The sequence below is a fragment of the Centropristis striata genome, chromosome 9 (genome assembly GCF_030273125.1).
Source record: "Centropristis striata isolate RG_2023a ecotype Rhode Island chromosome 9, C.striata_1.0, whole genome shotgun sequence".
Taxonomy (NCBI): Eukaryota; Metazoa; Chordata; class Actinopteri; order Perciformes; family Serranidae; genus Centropristis; species Centropristis striata.
The window spans coordinates 12,484,418-12,504,198 of NC_081525.1; the positions used below are offsets into that span (position 1 = coordinate 12,484,418).

At 37.9% G+C, this 19,781-nt stretch overlaps 1 protein-coding gene across 1 annotated transcript in view; it reads left to right on the forward strand.

The window, feature by feature from the left end:
- nlgn1 (neuroligin 1) overlaps positions 1 to 8,530 on the forward strand; it is a 453,450-nt gene extending 444,920 nt beyond the window's left edge. The window contains exons 9-11 of the mRNA XM_059340847.1: positions 3,876 to 4,032; positions 5,466 to 5,543; positions 7,637 to 8,530. Of these exons, the coding sequence (XP_059196830.1) occupies positions 3,876 to 4,032; positions 5,466 to 5,543; positions 7,637 to 8,233 (832 nt within the window). The 3' untranslated portion in view covers positions 8,234 to 8,530. The remainder of the gene's footprint in view (positions 1 to 3,875; positions 4,033 to 5,465; positions 5,544 to 7,636) is intronic.
- The last annotated feature ends 11,251 nt before the right edge of the window (positions 8,531 to 19,781 follow it).

Genomic DNA, 19,781 nt, shown 5'->3' on the forward strand with positions numbered 1-19,781 from the left:
CTGTGGTTAGATTTTTTCCTCAAGCTCTTTGTTTGTTCCCATAAAAGAAAGAATTTGGTGTTATTTGTCAGCTGCCAAACTTGCTCACACCCCAATGTTGGAACAGCACATAATTGTTATACAGACTAATGTTAACATGTTAATGTTCACTCTTATATATGTTATTAGATTTGAACATGACGTCCTTGCAGTAGAAAGTGTATTTAGTCTTGGCCCTAATATGCCGTATATGTCATATATATCTATGATTTGCACGCACCAAAAACACCTATCAAATCATTTTTCCTCACTGCAACAGTCAAAATAAGAAAACAATGGTCCCAAAAGAAGGTCAGAGGTAACGGAGAGCAAAATGAGCCATAGCAGGCAGCATGTGTAAAGTAATTGTCCACGGATAAACCTGATTTACAAGCCTCAACATATACATATGCATAAACAGTACATTATGTTATGTAAAGGTCAGCTACAGGGTTATTTAAACCATTTTTGTTGCCATTCGTTCTGCAATTGCTCCTACAGCACTTGACAACATGCAATCACCATTACAAAAGCAGGAACTAATTGATAATTTCGTTGCAATTGTGTTTTCTCAATATTAACCTATATTTGATGACCAGGAGTAGTGAATTGTGATATTGTGTTTTATGGACTGTACAGTGTAATTAGTATTCTATGCAGATACCCTCTACATATCTTCAAATACATTCTTAATTAATGTTCGTAGCCTGAAGAGTGACATTCTCGATGGGACAAAATTAAAATCCTTCCCCCCCCTTCTGTCTCACGCTGCCTTGGAGCATATAGTCATGGCGGTAATTGTTTTTCGAGAGCGTAATGGGGGGACATTGGCTTTTTCTGTGCACTGCCCAGTAGCCCTGAGGGGAAGAGAAAGGCACTAATGATCTACATATATAACCCCAAATTGACGTGGAATGCCGGGTACCTGGGAGATTTATGCCGCCAATTTGAATGGTTAAGCGTCTTCCTGATGAGGTCTGGCTGGCTCCATATGCCGCTCTCAGACAATGGGGCTCTCAGTGGGTCTGAATGGGTCTCCATAGCTCACATGGCTGGCTGTGTTCTGCACAGATTAAGTGTAAGGGGGTCTACAGGGCACAGGAAACCATGCACAATGTGCTCTGTAAGCTCCTCAGTATATAGGGGGAGTTCATATGGGGTTGCAGACCTGCATTTAGTTCATTCATGTGTGGTTTGATTCCAGTGTTTACCATAAGAAGATGGTACATACAATTTCCAACCTGGTCTCACAGAAATCCGTGAAATAGCCACGGATTCGCTTTACTCCAAATCCGTGGAATAGCCACGGAATCACTCAAATTTCCGTGAAACTGACACGGATTTTGCTACAATGCAAGTTAATGACATGACATGATATCCCGTGGCTATTCCAACATACAAAGTGATTATGTACATTCACTGAGTGAATATATAGAAAATAAAACATATATTTCTCGCTAGAAATGTGATCAAAATCCATTTTTATGCAGAAACTAAGCCAAATATTGATTTTTTCACAAAAAATTTGAGAACTGCCCGCCATTTTTTTTGTTCTGACCGCCGGAACCTTGAAAGTCACGTGACTTGGAACAAACCAATAGGAAAAAATATCCATGGAATAGCCACGGGATATGACTGTCATTAACTTACATTGTAGCGAAATCGGTGTCAGTTTCACAGAAATTTGAGTGATTCCGTGGCTATTCCACGGATTCCTGTGAGACCAGGTTCATTTAAATAGCAGCTATGTCTGAGTATGGTTTATAGCAGCCACTGATGCATATGCTTCATGGAAATGATCAGCATGTTAGAACTGCATCGTTACCCAAACATATTCATGGCTGGAAGCATCTTTTTATGTACAAAATATATAAATAGGTTCACCCCGAATGAGACATCCATAATTTAAAAACTGTGACATGCTGATTTTTTTTCCCACATTTGAATTAAACTTCAAATTAGGGAAACTTTTGAGGTTATTATCTATCTTAAGACCTTTTCATTCAATCAGAATCTTTAGAAAACCAATCGTGTGTGAGCAGTAATACCCCTTTTGACCTTTTTTTGATTTTATCAGGTGGGATATCTCAGGAACTGTTGATTAATATTTGATGTTACCTGGGGTTGCATCTCAGCACTGCATTCCACTATTTTCATAATTACACTGATTAGCCGGAGGGAGATGCTACACTTACTGTAGGTCAAAATTAAAATTTTAATAAACAGACAGTCCCAAAAGGTCCACTCCACCTTTAGTTTAACTTCCTGTGCCCTAAAGTAAACAACTAAAAAGTGACTTAACTACTCCTGATTGGCGAGGAGAGGACTGCATCTTTCATACTGCTGCATTGTTTCAAATATGCAGTGGTGCAAAGTAACTAAGTACATTTACTTAAGTACTGTACTTAAGTATAATTTGGAGGTATTTGTACTTTACTTGAGTATTTCTATTTTATGTTCCCACTACATTTTGAGGTAAATATTGTACTTTTTACTCCACTACATTTAGCCGACAGCTTTAGTTACTTTTCAGGTCGAGATTTAACATAAAAACATGATACATTTAAAGTGATTAGTCAATTTTTTTATTTAACCTCATAACAGTACATTAAGTACTTTAAATGAGGCCTACCTTGAGAAGATTCAAACACTGCTGAAATAAATGCTTTAATATTAATAATACAATAATATATTTATAACAATCTGATGGGTCCATTCTGCACAACAGGTACTTCCACTTTTGATACTCAAAGTAAGTACATTTTGATGCTGATACTGTACTTTTATTTCAGTAAGTTTTGAATGCAGGACTTTTATTTGTAGTCAAAGTCAAAGTCAAAGTTTATTTATAGAGCACATTTAAAAAACAACCTCAGTTGACCAAAGTGCTGTACAGTTATTAAAATAGAATACATCATACACAAATAGGTATAAATAAAAACAATGAAAACAATAAAATACTAAAAACAGTAAAACAATAAAATAAAATAGAATAAAATAGTAATAAAAGCTCAATCCACAACAGAGTTAGAGATAAAAAAAAGACAAATAAAAGGGTAAAAAAGTAAAAAAGAAAGCCAAGGATTCTTTCCTAGCTGAGACTGAACGCTAAGGAGAATAATTGTAATTTGTAGTGGAGTAATTTCACAGCGTGGTATTAGTACTTCTTTTTTTAATATAATTCTCTTTTTATTTAGTAAGGCAAAGTTCCATCACATACTTCAATTACAGCCGTAGTCATTCAAGGACATAGGAAAGGATGGGTGTAGAAAGTTTAAGTGAATTGTCCAAACTGCCCTTCTGGGGAGCGCACCATTTGAGACAATCAAAACATCACATAAAAATACATTTAAAAAAAGCACAAATATATTCAAATTATATCAGATATGATTTGTTTTGCATACTCAGTCCATTTGGTCCAGATCTTATAAAATTTTTCTTTTTCAACTTTGAGCGAAAACGATATCTTCTCCATAACATAAATCTCAAAGACAACTTCAATCCACTCATTAATGGTGGGAGGTTCTACTTTTAACCATTTCCTCGTGGCTTTTTTACTGGCTGCCAATAGTATAGCCAGCAGTTTTTTGTCTTTGATGTTCCATGTTTCACATAATACAGTATATTGCCCAAGTACATAGTTTCTCATTTAAATGGATTATTTACATTAAATACATTTTCAATATGTTTATGGATGGTATTAGTACTTTTTACCAGAATACTTCTTCCACCACTGCAAATGTGTTTGTGTATTATTATTATTATTATTATTAGTCTGCCATGAAGCCAACAGCAGATCCAACTCTCTATGAATTATTTAATAAGAAACATCTCTCCTCCTTTACTCTTATTGTCAGGGATCCAAACCAGCCTGTCCCCCAGGACACCAAGTTCATCCACACCAAGCCCAATCGCTTTGAAGAAGTGGCTTGGACACGCTACAACCAGAAAGACCAGCTTTACCTCCACATCGGCCTGAAGCCCAGAGTAAAAGAGCATTACCGCGCCAACAAGGTACAGTTACACTCTTCTGTTTTAATGTTGACACTCATGTCTAACAATCTCACTAATAAATGTGTATGTGGGGGAGGGAGGGGTGGGTTTTGTCATTTTTATTGTTTGTTTTTATTATTTTTTTCTTTTCTTTTTGTAAAGCACTTTGTGTTGCATTTTTATGTATGAAAAGCGCTATATAAATAAAGTTTGATTTGATTTGATTTGAAATACTGACACCATCCTGAAATAGAATACACATATATTGGGAAAGAACCTTAGCTAAGCCAGCTATCTGGGTTTTTATTCTATTTTTTAGTGTCACGGTGCTGGCTCACTTTTCAGAAGAATAGATTACAATGTGAACCTATGCTGCACAACTAACTTTCTCTGAAGCAGGAAAAGTTTAAAAGCCATATTAAAACATGTCAACAGCCCAACTGCTGACCAATCATATCATATCTGCCCCTTTTAGTTTCTATCAGTCGTCACTTTGACTTCAATTATAATTATGTAATTAAAAAAATAAAAAATTTAAAAAACCTGTTAAATATTTTTAACTTTTGCATAGTATTGTTTAAACTAACCTATTTATTTTCTATTTTGTGTCTATTTATTTTCTATTTTTTGTCTATTTATTTTCTATGTTTTGTCAATTTATTTTCTATTTTTGTATATTTATTTTCTATTTTTTTGTCTATTTATTTTCTATGTTTTGTCAATTTATTTTCAATTTTTTTGTCTATTTATTTTCTATTTTTTGTCTATTTTTTCTATTTTTTTTGTCAATTTATTTTCTATTTTTGTCTATTTATTTTCAATTTTTTTGTCTATTTATTTTCTATGTTTTGTCAATTTATTTTCAATTTTTTTTGTCTATTTATTTTCTATTTTTTGTCTATTTTTTCTATTTTTTTTGTCTATTTATTTTCTATTTTTTTGTAAATATGTATTATGTAAATATATATGTTTCGGAAAAAAAATTGTTACTTGAGTAGTGGAGAAGGGGGTAGGTTTAAATAAGCATATGCTTAATCCTACTCCTTTTCGCGAAATGTTGTGTTCACATTATAGTTTTATTTTGACTATTGCTATTTTTGTTTTGATTATTCTAATTGGATTTGTTTGTTTTTGAGTTTACTTTGGTGTGTTACTCTCACACGTTTGAAATAAAAAAGCTGAACTGAACTGAACTATCTCCCAGTAATACCAATACTATGTAACACTTTTGTAGATCTGAAAAGTAGAGTTGTGGGTTCAGAAAAAAAATAATTTGCTGCCTAATTTAGCTTCATGCAAAGCAAAGCTTCTGAATCATTATGATTCATTTCAGATATTACCATCCAAATTGTCAGAATAACTTCATTCTGATGCAGTGTCATATTGATTTGGGTATGCACTTCTCCCAACAATTCTTAAAAATGGTTTCCCTTCATTTTCTCTCCTGTCCTCAGGTCAACTTGTGGTTGGAGCTGGTTCCTCATCTGCACAGCCTCAACGAGGTCACCCAGCTCATCCCCACCACCACCAAGGTTGGTTTCTAAACCATTTATATCTCATCCTGCTTCTAAAAACTGATCTACCTGAGTCGTTCCCTCGGCCCAACTATTGTCCAACCCTGCCCTTGTGCCTATTATGAGCTCAGTTCTGTGATTGGACATAATAATAGACACAATACATGTTAGTTGCTAGGCCAGGGATGGGCAACTGGAGGCCCGGGGTCCGCATACGGCCCGCACCCTCACTTGAAGTGGCCCTCAGTACAACTACATGCATTTGAGCATGAAATCTTAAAAGTGCAGTGTAAAAATGCACAAAATGACTTGTTGCAATTAATGTTGGTCTGCTGTTCTTGCACTGAAAAAAAATGAAATCACAGTAAGTGGTTAATTTTTATTTGCTTCAAACCTTTTGCATTCCTATTTATACTGTTATACATTACATTTGAGCATGAAATATGCTAAGTTACTGCACTGTAAACATATTTAAAATTGCAGTTTCATCATATCTGGTTAAGTGCACGGTCCTATATGTGGCCCTGTGGTAGTGTCCATGAAAAACTGTGTCCCCCTCCAGCATTTAAGTTGCCCATCCCTGTGGTAGAAGAACAAATGCTTTTGTTTAAGTCACACTCGGCTGTAGATTTAGTATGCTGAGGTAGTTTACACTATGAGCCAAAATTTGTTACATACTGTACACCGATTTATAATCCCATTAATAAAACATCAGCTGAGAACCATAATAAAAATGTATTGTTAAGTGAAGTCGAGTGAGTTGTTAAATTGTGTGTCGGCTGGTGCCTTTTGTGTGGAGTTTGCATGTTCCCTCTGTGGATGTTCCTCACGGCGGTTATCTTTAGATCTTTAGAACATTTAATTGAATAAACACGATCTGTGTGCTATATTTTACATATTGAATTTGTTGTGTTCTCATCACGACATGGTCATTTGTTCAAATGTGCAAAGGATTAGTTCAAAATTTTCTGGATATACACTCCTTTGCTGAGTGTTAAATAAAGGGGATCAATACCACTCTCGTGTGTGCATTAAGTATGGAGCAAGAGCAAGTAGGTGATTAGCTTTGCATTTAGACCTGGAGCCTAGGGGAGCAGCTGCCCAAGGTTCATAAAATCTATACAAAAACAGCAAAAAAAAAAAAAAGAAAAGGAAAAGAATAGAAGAAACAAACAAAAAAAGACAAGTTGTGGTTTCATAGGAAGGTATCTTTTGGGAATAGCCAGGCCAGCTGTTTCCTCCTGCCTCCTACATTTATGCTAAGATTAGCTAGCCACCTTCTGGCTATAGTTTTGTACATGCATACACATTAATGACATTTTCCAAGAGGGACAAAACATCACACTTTCAATGCAGGTTAAAAAAACAACCTTTCCATCTGTTCTGGTTAAACTGATAGGTTTACCTGTACTTGAGTGTGCAGAGCCTTTTTTTTTTCAAAAGAATCAGATGAAAAACTTTAGATTCTGCATGAAGAAGATTCTTAGACCCTCACACATCATTGAATGTCCAGATTTTACTAAAACTTTAAATCTTCAAATCACTTACACTACTGGTCAAAAGTTTTAGAACACACCAACTTTCCCAGAATTTAATTGAAAATGATGCAATTTAATGTCTCAGTGTACTCTGAAATGAGTGCACATTTGCAACATTTAAAATTCTTTATTGAGCATGATAGTGTTTTGAAAGTAAAAAAAAGATTCAAAATCACATTTTATGTTGGACTAAAGGACTAAAAAAAGACCCAAAATGACCAAAATAAGACACAAAATGACAAAAAAAGACACAAAATGACTTACAAAGACATGAAAAGAATTTAAAAAATTGACAAAATAGCCCAAGACTCCATAGAGTTAAGTTGTTAATCCACTTCTTGTTCCCTGAAAAAGACCTTCTTGTATAATTCTGAAATGTACATTATTTTCCAGTTTTGGTTAACCTTACCTTTTTTTATTTACCTCTGGTAGTTCACCACTTACCTTTGTACCCTTTCAAGCTGTTCATTTGACTTAACTGCTTGAATTTCAATAAAAAAATGGAAAAATTGGGGTGTTCTAAAACTTTTGACCGGTAGTGTATGTTCTGACCATTGTTCTTCCTACACTCAGATCCCTCCGCCAGAGGCGACCAACCGCACCCCAAAGACAAAGGTTCTGGTGACCAAGCGCCCTAACCCGACTCCGTTCCCGACCGAGACCCAGGACAGCCACAACCAGCCGCACCTGGTGGACCAGCGCGACTACTCCACCGAGCTGTCGGTGACCATCGCCGTAGGAGCTTCCCTGCTCTTCCTCAACATCCTGGCCTTTGCCGCCCTTTACTACAAGAAGGACAAGCGCCGGCACGACGTCCACAGACGCTGCAGCCCCCAGCGGAGCGCCGCCAACGACCTGGCTCACACCCAGGAGGAGGAGATCATGTCCCTGCAGATGAAGCAGCACTCGGACCTAGACTGCAGGGGAGTGGGCGACTCCCTGCACCCGCATGACGTGGTGCTGAGGACTGCCTGCCCGCCGGACTACACTCTGGCCATGAGGCGCTCTCCAGACGACATCCCGCTTATGACGCCAAACACCATAACCATGATCCCCAGCACCATGGGGGGGCTCACCTCGCTCCACTCTTTCAACACCTTCCCCAGCAGCGGGCAAAATAACACCCTACCCCATCCGCACCCACACTCACACTCCACCACCCGGGTATAGCCCTGTGGATGCACTCACGCAGGCAGGACTCTGAAGGCTGAGGCTAAAGCTAACGCCACTGCTGCAGCAGAGACTTAAGGCCGAAATGCTGACAACCACAGATATGTCAGGAGCTGAAACGCCAGCCTGGAGTTGCCAGACACCCATGGAATTACACTGGGATTGTACAACACCCTGTTAATACCGGAGGGAATATATTCAAGGGGTTTCTGGGGGTTTGGACCTGAGGGAAAAAAAAGAATAATTATGTTTTTTGTAGAAAAAACAAAAGACAAGAAGAAAAAAGTACAAATAAGGAGTTGAAGAAAAACAACCTCACAAGCTAAAACAAAGAGGAGGATGTTTTTTTTTATTATTATTTTTTGTTCTGATATTGCAGCAAAACAAGGTACAGTAAACTACTTTTTCTTTCTAGCGACAGATATGGCCTTCGGGATCTTTTGACAAATGACTGCTTGACAGTATTATCTGGAAGCAGAACAGAGCATCAGACACGCCTCGGAGGTAAGAAGAGGGGAGCACTTTGTAAAAGAAAGAAAACATATTGTTTTCCTTTGGCATCGCACAGCAGATTACTCTGTTTGTGGGGCACAGAGTAGATGCGGTGCAAACCAATTTAGGCATGTGTTAACTTCATAAATGGAGGCTATGTAAGATAAAGCAAAAACAATTGTTGAATAGAACAAAGGAAGGACTGGGAACTTCAAGGAAAAAAAAGAAACCCCGTATGCACAATGGAACCATTTTGAGGAAAAAAAAAAATGTCACAGATACTTTTCATCCATTTATTTTTGAGGATCGGGAACAATTTTATTGTATAGAACCTATTTACATATCTAGATCTGTACACTAAGCACCAGGCTGTTTAAGCCCTCTTCTCTTGGGGGGGATGGGGGGGCGGGGGGGTGCGTCTATACTGCAAACCTGCCAGCAGGACTGAACCAGTGGGAATCGGGGATCCACCTACTGGCTTTTCTGGCAGTTCCAACTTCAACACAGAGAGCTGGGGGACAAAGGATAATTGGATATTTTAGCACGATGCGCATGACAATTTATCTGCTTGATGGCTGCTCTGCTGATTATGTCATTATTAAGAATAATTTTCACCCTCCCTTGCATTGGAGCAATTTCAGACGGATTTCCTGATTGGATTACAGGAAAACACACACCCTCGCAGGACCATGGGAAATACAGTTCCAGGTTTGGGATGTTGCGGGCTCGAGTTGGGGGACAGAAGGGGGAGGGGTCGGGAATATGGTAAAACTTTCTTGCGTAACATAATATAGCTTGAGTGGAGCTGGGCATATAAGGACTAGTTTTGTACTCTGTGTGTTGGTACTACTTTTTGATAGTGGTTAAATCACATTACACTGTATCAATCAAACTCATTGTACCTTCAGTTGAGATCAATGTTCTTTGCTATTCTACCTATTGGACCACTTTACCGTATAGAAGTAATTACCTGCACTGTTTATTCCATTGCCCACTTTCTTTTTTCTTTAACTGGAAGGTGTGTTGATTGAGTGACGCAGTGGACGCCCATTGGTATGAAAAAGGAGGAAGAAAGTAGGGGAAATATGGTGAAAAAGTGAAAATCTGGGCTATGTAGCTTTTCTTTTCCTTCATCCAGCCAGGTTCTGAGCTGTTCAAACATGAATGCCTGTACATGACATCTACAAGTCAAAGGCCAAGCACAGACAGATCACATTGGTTGGAACTCTCTGGAAATGCACAGCAGCTGGAAAAGAGGAGTAGCTATGGTCAGTGTAGGCCCATTCCCATTATGTACTTATCATGGAGCTTTCATTATAAGCCAAGGTTGATGAGTTTTGGAGGTACATTACGTTATGGGAAGAAAAAAGAAAGGCCTCCCATAGCAGCTGTGAGCCACAGTCAGCCTCTTTACCTCACTTTAAAGAGCTACTACTTCTCTTCTTTTGGCCCTTCTCTTTTTCTACTTAGGATTCTCTACTGTCTCATCTTTTATACTGAGCTGACAGGTTGGGCTTTTTAGCAAAACGGTTTCCCCTCGCATCCACTCCGCCTTCAGTTTACCGTCTCCTGCAAGACTGTCTGCCATCGCTAACATCTTTAGGTCAGTGAAGCCTCGGCGGCTAACGATGTTTGCCACCGTAGTAGGAATGTGTCATACAGCAAAGCAGACTGCAGTCGGATCCAGTCGCTTAAGAGTCATTGTAGGGGTAAAGTGGTGATCCTCAAAACAGAGAGAGAGGAATACCCGAGATGGCAAGTCTATTGTGCTCCGATATAGAAGTCTGAATGCTGGCGCAGAGATGCTACTTGGTAAGCGGAAACGCTTGTCTCCCTGTTTTCCTTTCACTAAAGTGTAGATGTGTGGAGGCCTCTGTTGTGAGAATACATCCTGCCCCTTTTGGCTCGCTCACAGGCACTGTGCAGTCATTCAAAATAATGAGTGCAGACTACTGTTACCCCATATAACACTGCGGCAGACAAGCTGGATGGGGGGATAAAATCTAGTCTGTCATAGGGAGTATTGCTTTTTGGGATAAGATTTAAATTGAATAAACTAATTACATCTGTTTGCTCCAGATTGTTTCTCTGGATGAAATGAACCACCAAGACTTGATCTGGGATTTCAACAAAAGGAAGATTCCAAGGCTATTATCACACATCATCCTCATGGGCCAGGGACTTTTTTAATACCCTTCTCTGTAAAAACAAGCCAACAACATAACAAAGTGTGAATTTCAGAATCTGGGGACAATCCGTACTCTGGGTCTGTTGGCACGGCATCGACAGGCCACTTGCTTTTTAAGCTCAAACACTCAGCTGGCCTGTTTCCGACTGCCCACACACGTACAAACATATGCAAATGAAAACGTGTGTGCAAACACCTTCACACACGACCATGTGCTAAGTGATTAGGCTCTGGCTTTCCAAGTGTTTTGGTATCTATTCAAGATATTGTACATATATACTACCAACCTGATTGCCTGCACTTGAAGCGAAGATTTATTAGACCTATATAAAAAGCAAAATTACCTTGCTTTTGTAACCCAAGCCAATGGCTGAAATACATTTTACAAGAAGTTAACCTAAACTTTAGAAAAAAAATGAAATGCTCGATAGGCCCAATAGCCTTCTGACAGTGAGAATATTTTTCAAAAATGTCCTCTAAGCAAGACACTGTAATGGCCGAGACATTCTTAATACATAGATTGTCATTTTAAAATATATAACACTGTTTAACTGTCAGCTGTGCTTGGATCAGACCTGACAATATGAGCCCAATTACGACCACACTCAGACGTAAAGGCTGACACAACATTTGGGACACTTCTCGACATTGCAACAAAAAGACCAGCATGTCATTTCTCGCCTTCTTTCACCAAATTTGACAACCTCAATTATGTGTTCCATGAGTTGAATCTATGAGATAAATCTCTTTTGTTGCACTTCCATAAACATGATAAAGCAAACAAGTCAGTTAATTTTATTTCAGCTAACTTGTTGATTGACTTTCACCCCCCATAAGGAGCATTACAACAAACTAATGTTGTCGCGACACCACACTTATATTTCCCTTATTATGCACGCATATTTATGGTGAACTGTCAAGTGGCCCTCAATCTTGTGAGCTTTAAACTGCAGCTTCCCACGCTTCAAAAGACAGCTTGCTTCAGAAGATTGGACTGGAATTCACTCGATGATCAAGATTCTTTCTTTTCTCTCTTTTATTTTGAAAGTTGCCAAAGCCAATCACAGGTGAAAAACCTTAAACACAAACACAAATAAAAGGTCAAGAAAAATATCACCCAAGAAACCATAATCATTCAACATAACCAAAAATCAAATACTTAATTTTTAAAGTACTAGAAATTAATCTTGAAAATAAGTGGAAAATACCCATATTTAGAGCACCCAAAATGAATAAAAAACATTTTAAGGCACTATCTAATGATTATTTTATCCTTACAAACTGTAGCAGCTTTTAACTCCTGTAAATGATTCTTTATCAAATTACTTTAAGCTTGAATACTCACCATAATTCTACCAATTAGGAAGGAAAAAGACAAATAACTAAGTAATAAATGGATCCTGGTTCAATTTTATCCATAAATCTGTGTTTGGATATATAAACATCTGTTGTTGGCCTAGGTCAGGGATGGGCAACTTAAATGCTGGAGGGGGCCACAATTTTTCATGGACACTACCACAGGGCCACATATAGGACCGTGCACTTAACCAGATATGATGACACTGCTATTTTAAATATGCTTACAGTGCAGTAACTTAACATATTTCATGCTAAAATGCATGTATAACATTATAAATAGGAATACAAAAGTTTTGAAGCAAATAAAAAATAACCACTTACTGTGATTTCTTTTTTTTTCAGTGCAAGAACAGCAGACCAACATTAATTGCAAGAAGTAATTTTGTGCATTTTTACACTGCACTTTTAAGATTTCATGCTCAAATGCATGTAGTTGTACTGAGGGCCACTTCATGTGAGGGTGCGGGCCGTATGTGTCCCCCGGGCCTCCAGTTGCCCATCCCTGGCCTAGGTCATGCAGATCAAGTGTAGTCTACCATATCTCTGCCAAGTCACATTCACATTGACATATCATCACCATATCTAACACGACGGCCATCTAAAAAGAGACTAAAACATTGTGCAATTGATCCGAGCATGAGATTTGCCATCACATTTTGGGGTAGCATTCATGGTAAAAACCCATATGACCCTTCTGCTTTGCTTCTGAAAAATAAATGAAATGCTACTCATTAAATCCTCTCAACCAATACAATGTACATATGCAGTAATTCATTCATTACATTCTCCACATAACCAAAGCAGTAACATGCTGGTGGTAGACAGTAAATATCCGTGTCCATTTAATTATGACAGGGATTGGGATAGTGCATTAGTGCACACACGCCCAATTCAAGCACTGCTCTCCAGAGAAACGACATGGGGTAGAACAAGGGCCACTCATTGAATTAAACATGTAATTGCCCTGATGGGTAAATAGTCTAGCAATTGCAGAGCCATGCTAAGTAGCTGACAGCTGAGGTTGAATTCTAATTAATAACTTGCCATGCGTTCAATTGTCTGACTGATGATAGGTGATACATGCAAGCCAACTGTAGCGTGAGCAAAGTGAGAGAAGTGCGAGTCAGCGCATGAACTATTTGAGATTAAAAATGGAAATTGCTAGAAGCTGTTGTGAACTTAATGTATGGTGGCAACTGCTAACAAGATTTAGCATGTGTGGTGACTACATACAAACAGTCCTCATTTTCTCAAACAGAATAAGCAGTCCTGCCGGATTGCTTGAGGATGTAAAACTAGACAGACTTAAAAGTTGTTGGAGTGGAGGCGCTGCAATGACTCATGAATCAAGGGTTATATAAGCGAGGAAATGCATTAAATAGCTTTATCATGCCTAACAACTGACAGAGAAGAAGCATGGTTACCAAAGCAAATTGAAACAGCATTCAAGGTGAGGAAAACGGCTACTTTTGAAAGCATTGGATGACTTTCACAGCCCTGGAGAGAGACCCTGGCTGTTCAGATTGAAAGAGCTAATGACACCGTAACTTGTGTATCACTAAAAACTGACATAAGTAGGCCAGAAAAAGAGAGAAGGAGACAGTGTTTTGGGAGTTGATTCAATCTTGAGCTAGCTGCACAAATTGAGAGTCAGCTACAGTGGACCTTAGCATGACTGATTAAACTGTGGTATCCCTGATGATTGAGAAATATTAAGTGAGAAAGATTTCAAATACACTGTATAAGAAAAAAGAGACTGGGAGCAACTACATACTGACCACAGATAGATGACCCCAAAAAAGGTCATAGATAGCATGATAGTTTATAGCATAACAGAGTCATAGCATAGTGCCCAACTTAATGCACTACATACAGCAAGTATGTCCATTTGAACCTCTTAACAGCCCCCAAAAATGAGCATGGACAAAGAAGGTTTTTGACATTGCAATGTTCAATATTTGCTAACTGACATCAGAATTTGCTTTTCATTTAAAAAATTAAATAAAAATTAAAAAAAGAAGCTAGATCTACAGAAGTTTACAGACCAGGTTATTGGCCTGATTTTGGCCTGGGGGACTAACTTTTGAAGAGCTCACCATTAACATTTACTAGGGTTGGGCCAGTATAAACATTTTCAAACTGGTTTGATATTAAGCCCGAACACCGGGCAGGAAATGGGGAGATAGTTTCTCAATCATGGATGGTATTGTTCTCTCTGAGGGATAACAACTAAAATGAAAATTGCTAAAAATGGGCTGCCATCTATACTTTGGCAGCCTTTAGTAAAGCCGGGCAGCCAGCTCAAATAAGGACTTGTTGGAATACTGTATAGAAGTTTCTTTTAGCACCGTGACACCGTCAGTTGCTAATGTAGTCTACTTTTTAATATGCCATAACATGTGCCATCATGAAGGTTCAGCCAGTTAGCATAGAATTAAACAGGTTTAGGCTCTTACACTGGACTTAAATGGAAATCAACCCTACTCTAACACTCACTAGTTCGTTTAACAAGTTATCTGCCAAATGTTTACTTACAGCTAGCTCAGCTAACAGCTAGCTCAGCTAACAGCTTGCTCAGCTTGTTACTGTATGCTGTTTTTGACACATGCTTACATATCAGTCAGATAGTGAGGGTGCCCTGTGAAGTTTGCATAATTTGGCTCATTCATTGTTTCCTGCAAAAATACATAGTTGCTTTGCTATTGCCTAAGAAACACATCCTATGCATTTCCTACCTCATAAAGTAATTGCTAAGCTTTTTGTTTTCATTTCTTCATTTCCTCCTCATTTTTACTGGACATTAACTTCCCCAACTATCCATATGCATTGCTAGGTCCTGCATGTGTGAATTTGTTTTCCGGTAGACAACAACATTCCAACAAATGCTGCAACTCTGTCATCAAAACATTGCTCAACAGCACCACTAGTGGTCAAAAATTCCACAGGATACCTTTAATGTTGATGTTGCTTTTGAGTAAGGGCTAGGACTTAACAGACTAGGGCTAACAACAGTTTATAATGAGTCAACTAAAACTGAAAGATATCCTCCTTACAAGGTATTTTTATATTTTAACCAATCTTGAAAAGTAAGAGCAGACAAGCAATATTGTCATTCACAGTAACAAACATGTCTGATATTATTGTCCAGCAGATAATCTTGTTTGAAAAGGACTATATTGTTGGAAAGCAAATAATGCGGAGGGTTAATACTGGAATTACACAGACTGAACTGGGAAAAGACGGCAAATGGCTTTAGCATGCCATAAACAAGTGTTTGCCAAGTATTCAGTGTTTCCCCGGGACTTTATTCTTGTCAAAATGGAATACTTGGATAAGCGTTCACACCATCATGGGCCACTAAAACTCTCCACTGAAATCCAGCCTGCTGAAAGTCTTTTAAAAGCTCTTTTTAAAGGCAGGGCAACACACCCACCTATCCTTTGGTAGAGGAAACATTAGGCCTTTAAACCCAGAACTAATAACAGTAAAACATGACTGGATAGTTAAACGAGCAAATAAAATATGAAAAGAAGCTAAACTTTAATTGCAGCTTTTATACTGTTTATATGCTGTGGCAATTTTAACAGGGAATATTATGACTTTTTTTTCCTGAGGCTAAGGGTACAACTTTTGTTTAAGTTCACTGGACCATAAAAACATGAACATATATCTTTTTTAACACCTGTTTCAAATTTGAAATGTAGTCTCTGATTAATGGCTAGATTCATGTTTGTTAGCCCATGAAAGTTCATATATTTCCTTGATGCTTTGTAGTCAGGTCAGTGAACGGCTGCAGCCTGCATTAGGAGTGGGATTCTTTTCAAATATTTGTGGGATGTGTCAGCCCTTATTGAATGCATTTCCATGGGAATTCCTATTCTGATATTGTTCATTTATCAGTTCAAACTATACTCCATTGTCAATAACTGAGGCTTGTACGCATCTTACCCATCAGTGTTTATTTCTGCATTGTGCCTAATTGCTCTTTCTGTGTTCAAATTTTGAATCTTCTGTTTATTTTATGTGTCATATGACATCTGGCTCATCAGTTTGGATTTATTGGCTGTGCTTGTGAGAGCGCTCATTCTGAATAACAACAGTGTGCACATCCAAATTGCAGATATGCAGATGTGAGATAAAAGTCTGAGAATGCCCCAAGAGTTCAGAAGAACTCTCATCCAACGTCACCTTCCTTTAAAAAAACTGTGTCCATCATTCAAAGAGGGGAACTCCGAACCAATCCAGGTAGCATTTCTTCAGTCATTTCCGTTGAATCCCAACACCAGTATGTTTTAATGAGCCAGTCTAGCAGGGTGAGTATGAATCCACACAGTTTGGGACTGAAGACACTTAAGAAACCCTGTTCTAGGGGGACGCTTCACTTTTGTTCCAGTGTAAATCTGCCCTGACCGTGTTCGACAGTCAGCCTGTGCTGTAGTGTATGGGACAGACAGGGAGGGGAGGAACAAGCACTGCGAATGAATGTAACGCAACGTGCCATTTTCTAACCTCAAATCACAGCAGAAATGACAACAACCAAACCTCAGATTCATCCTGAGAGGTTTTTGCTAGCAGTCTGAAAACTAAAAGGTGGATTTGTTCTTTGAATGCCATGTGAAACAGGGGGCACTATGTGAGCTGGTCTGGCATTTGTAATGTAGATTATTTGTCACTTGTCTTTCTTTCTGGTTAAATAGTAATTACTCTTCTGGAGCACAATAAATGATTTTAATATGCTGATATGTTTTTTTTTCCTCTGGAGTCTTCATTCATTACTTTCTGTGGCTGTTCTGTGCTATGTTGACTAATTTAATTGGTGAATCATACATCAACTCTCACTCACAAGTAATTACTCTGGCAATTTATTTGTGGCTAGATTAAATTTGTTTTCTACGGCTGAAAGCGGAACAAGCTTTGTCGTCAGCGGCAGGCAGAATTAAGACAAAAAGCTGACACCTGGTGACACTTGAGCTTAACAATTCCTACCCTCCATATTGTAGCAGGGAAGCACACAGGTAGCAGGTAAACATCTGTCACACAGGATCACTGCAAGGAGCAGAACGGACTAATGAGAAAGATATTAAACTGTCTCATCTTGTCAAATCTTCCTCCATGAATTTTCTATGTCCATGCTTGTTTCTTTTACCTTTTTTTTAAAAAACAAACAAACATATTTATTGATTTTTTTTCTAGGTGGACTGAATTGGTGTGTGTGTTCAACAAGATCTCCATCCTGAACGACAGAACAAACTCAAAAAAATAATACTGCATATATCTTAATTCAATCAGTGCAACATTCTTACACTTAAAAATATTGAGTTGATTTGAAAGCTCTCAAATCGGTTAAACAAAACATGAGTAATGAGTAAATTTAAGTAATATTTTCATTCAGTATGTCTGAATGAATTGACTTTTCTCAATTACCACATAAATTGAGTAAATGTAACTGAAATATTATGTCAACCATATGGAAAACTGGGGAGAAATCACTAAACTGAGCAAATATAATTGAAAACATTTGTAGGATATAACTGCAAATTTGCTTATGATTTACTTAAAAAATGTGTTTTACTGACTGATTTTACACTTGTTGTATTATTACAAATATTTAAACCATGTAATCTGTGAGTGAAATATTAATTTATTTTGAAGAAGTAAACTTAATTTATATGTGGATATTTTACACAAAGATTCCTGTTGGAGTTCTACTAATTCATTTTGATGTCGTCAACTCAAATACTCACCATGATGATATTCAGCATTTTTATTTAGTATGCATACCTTTATATTGCTGTCACATTTACAGGCTCCTTGAATCATTTCTTAGACCGTTTATCAATAAAAGCCATAAAGACACATACGTATGAGAGTTTCGTGGCTCATGGTGCCGTTAAACAGTGATCTGTTTCATTCTGAAGAGTCAGCTTTTTCAAAACCAACATGGCTCAGTTCAAAAATGTTTCAAAACAAAACTTCTCATCTTTTCTCTGACATGATTTTGACATCAGATGAGTTGCTACCACTACACTTCATAGTGATGTTTGTTCAAACCGAGAGACTGAAGTCTCACCTGTCACTGGATTTAAATGAATGCCTCTGACTGCAGTAAATGCAGAAAAATTTAACATTTGTCATTAAAGGAATGGATGAAAATAAGACATGTCTTCTGATTAGTCTAAAAATCAGACTTGTAGAGAGAATTCTAGCTTTGTCCAGTTCATCTCATTGCATATGACATGAATTTATGCTACAAAACCACTGAACTAGGTTTAAGGCAAAAAACTTCCTGGCAAGATGTTATATAAGACGTATAAAAAGTAAATTAATGATTGTACAGGTGCATCTCAATAAATTAGAATATCATAGAAAAGTTTATTTATGTCAAAAAGTGGAAATAACACATTATGTAGATCCATTACACACAGAATGAAACATTTCATGTCTTAATTTATTTAACTTATTCTAATTATAATGATTATAACTTACATTTAATGAATACCTAAAATTGATTGTCTCAAAAAAATGTAGTACTACAAAAGACAAATTTTAATGTTTAATGTGTGTTCATCTATATGACTCAATACTTTGTTGGGGCTATTTGACTTGAACTACTGGAAATGGAGTTTTCCATCATATTCTAATGGATTGAGATACACCTGTAAATGCTGGAAGTGAAGTAGTTAGGAGGGTGAGGTGAGCCAACTTGCGTAAAAAGTTGTTAAGGTCTCCTTTTGATTTTACAGGGTACACAAACCCAGTTCTCCATTTGTTCGACCCTCCCGTCATGAGTGCGACATCCGCCGTTTAAAATCCGCACCACCGTCAATCGTTACTACTACATCAGCATGATGGTGGTGGTGGAGAATCTAAAACATAAATATGAGAAGTATTTTTCGACATGTAAAAACACTTGCGCACAAATGCTCCATCCATCATACGTTATGTTTGGAATGGATATAGCATTAGGGCCTTTCATTTGAGGCCTTTCAAAATCCATATTAATTATGTTCCCCTACAGCTGCATGTTGGCAGTGAACAGGTTCCAAGCTTTGGACTCAATGATCTGTAAAACATACCACATGCATGAATTTCTCAGTCAGTACATTGTTTGAAAGTGTTTACATGACACTTGACAAATTTTTGCCTTAATCTGACTATAACTGGACAACTGAAGTGCATGTAAACGTGTTAGTCTGACTAATGTTGGAGTTCTCCAACTCCGATTAGGACACCGAGTTTATTGTGATTGGAATAGGATTTTCACCAGCATGTATGACAACACAACGCGCATGCTTCCATGCTCCACCCCCATGCTGGCGTATGACCCCTGGAACAAAAACATCCATGAAAGCCGGTTGCAATAGCCGGTCACATTAGCCGTTCCCACATTGGCCGGTCACGTTAGCCAATCACATTAGTCTGTTACGTTAGCCCGTCACGTTGGCCGGTCGCACATTAGCCGGTCACATTAGCCCGTCACAATAGTCCGTCACGTTAGCCCGTCCCATT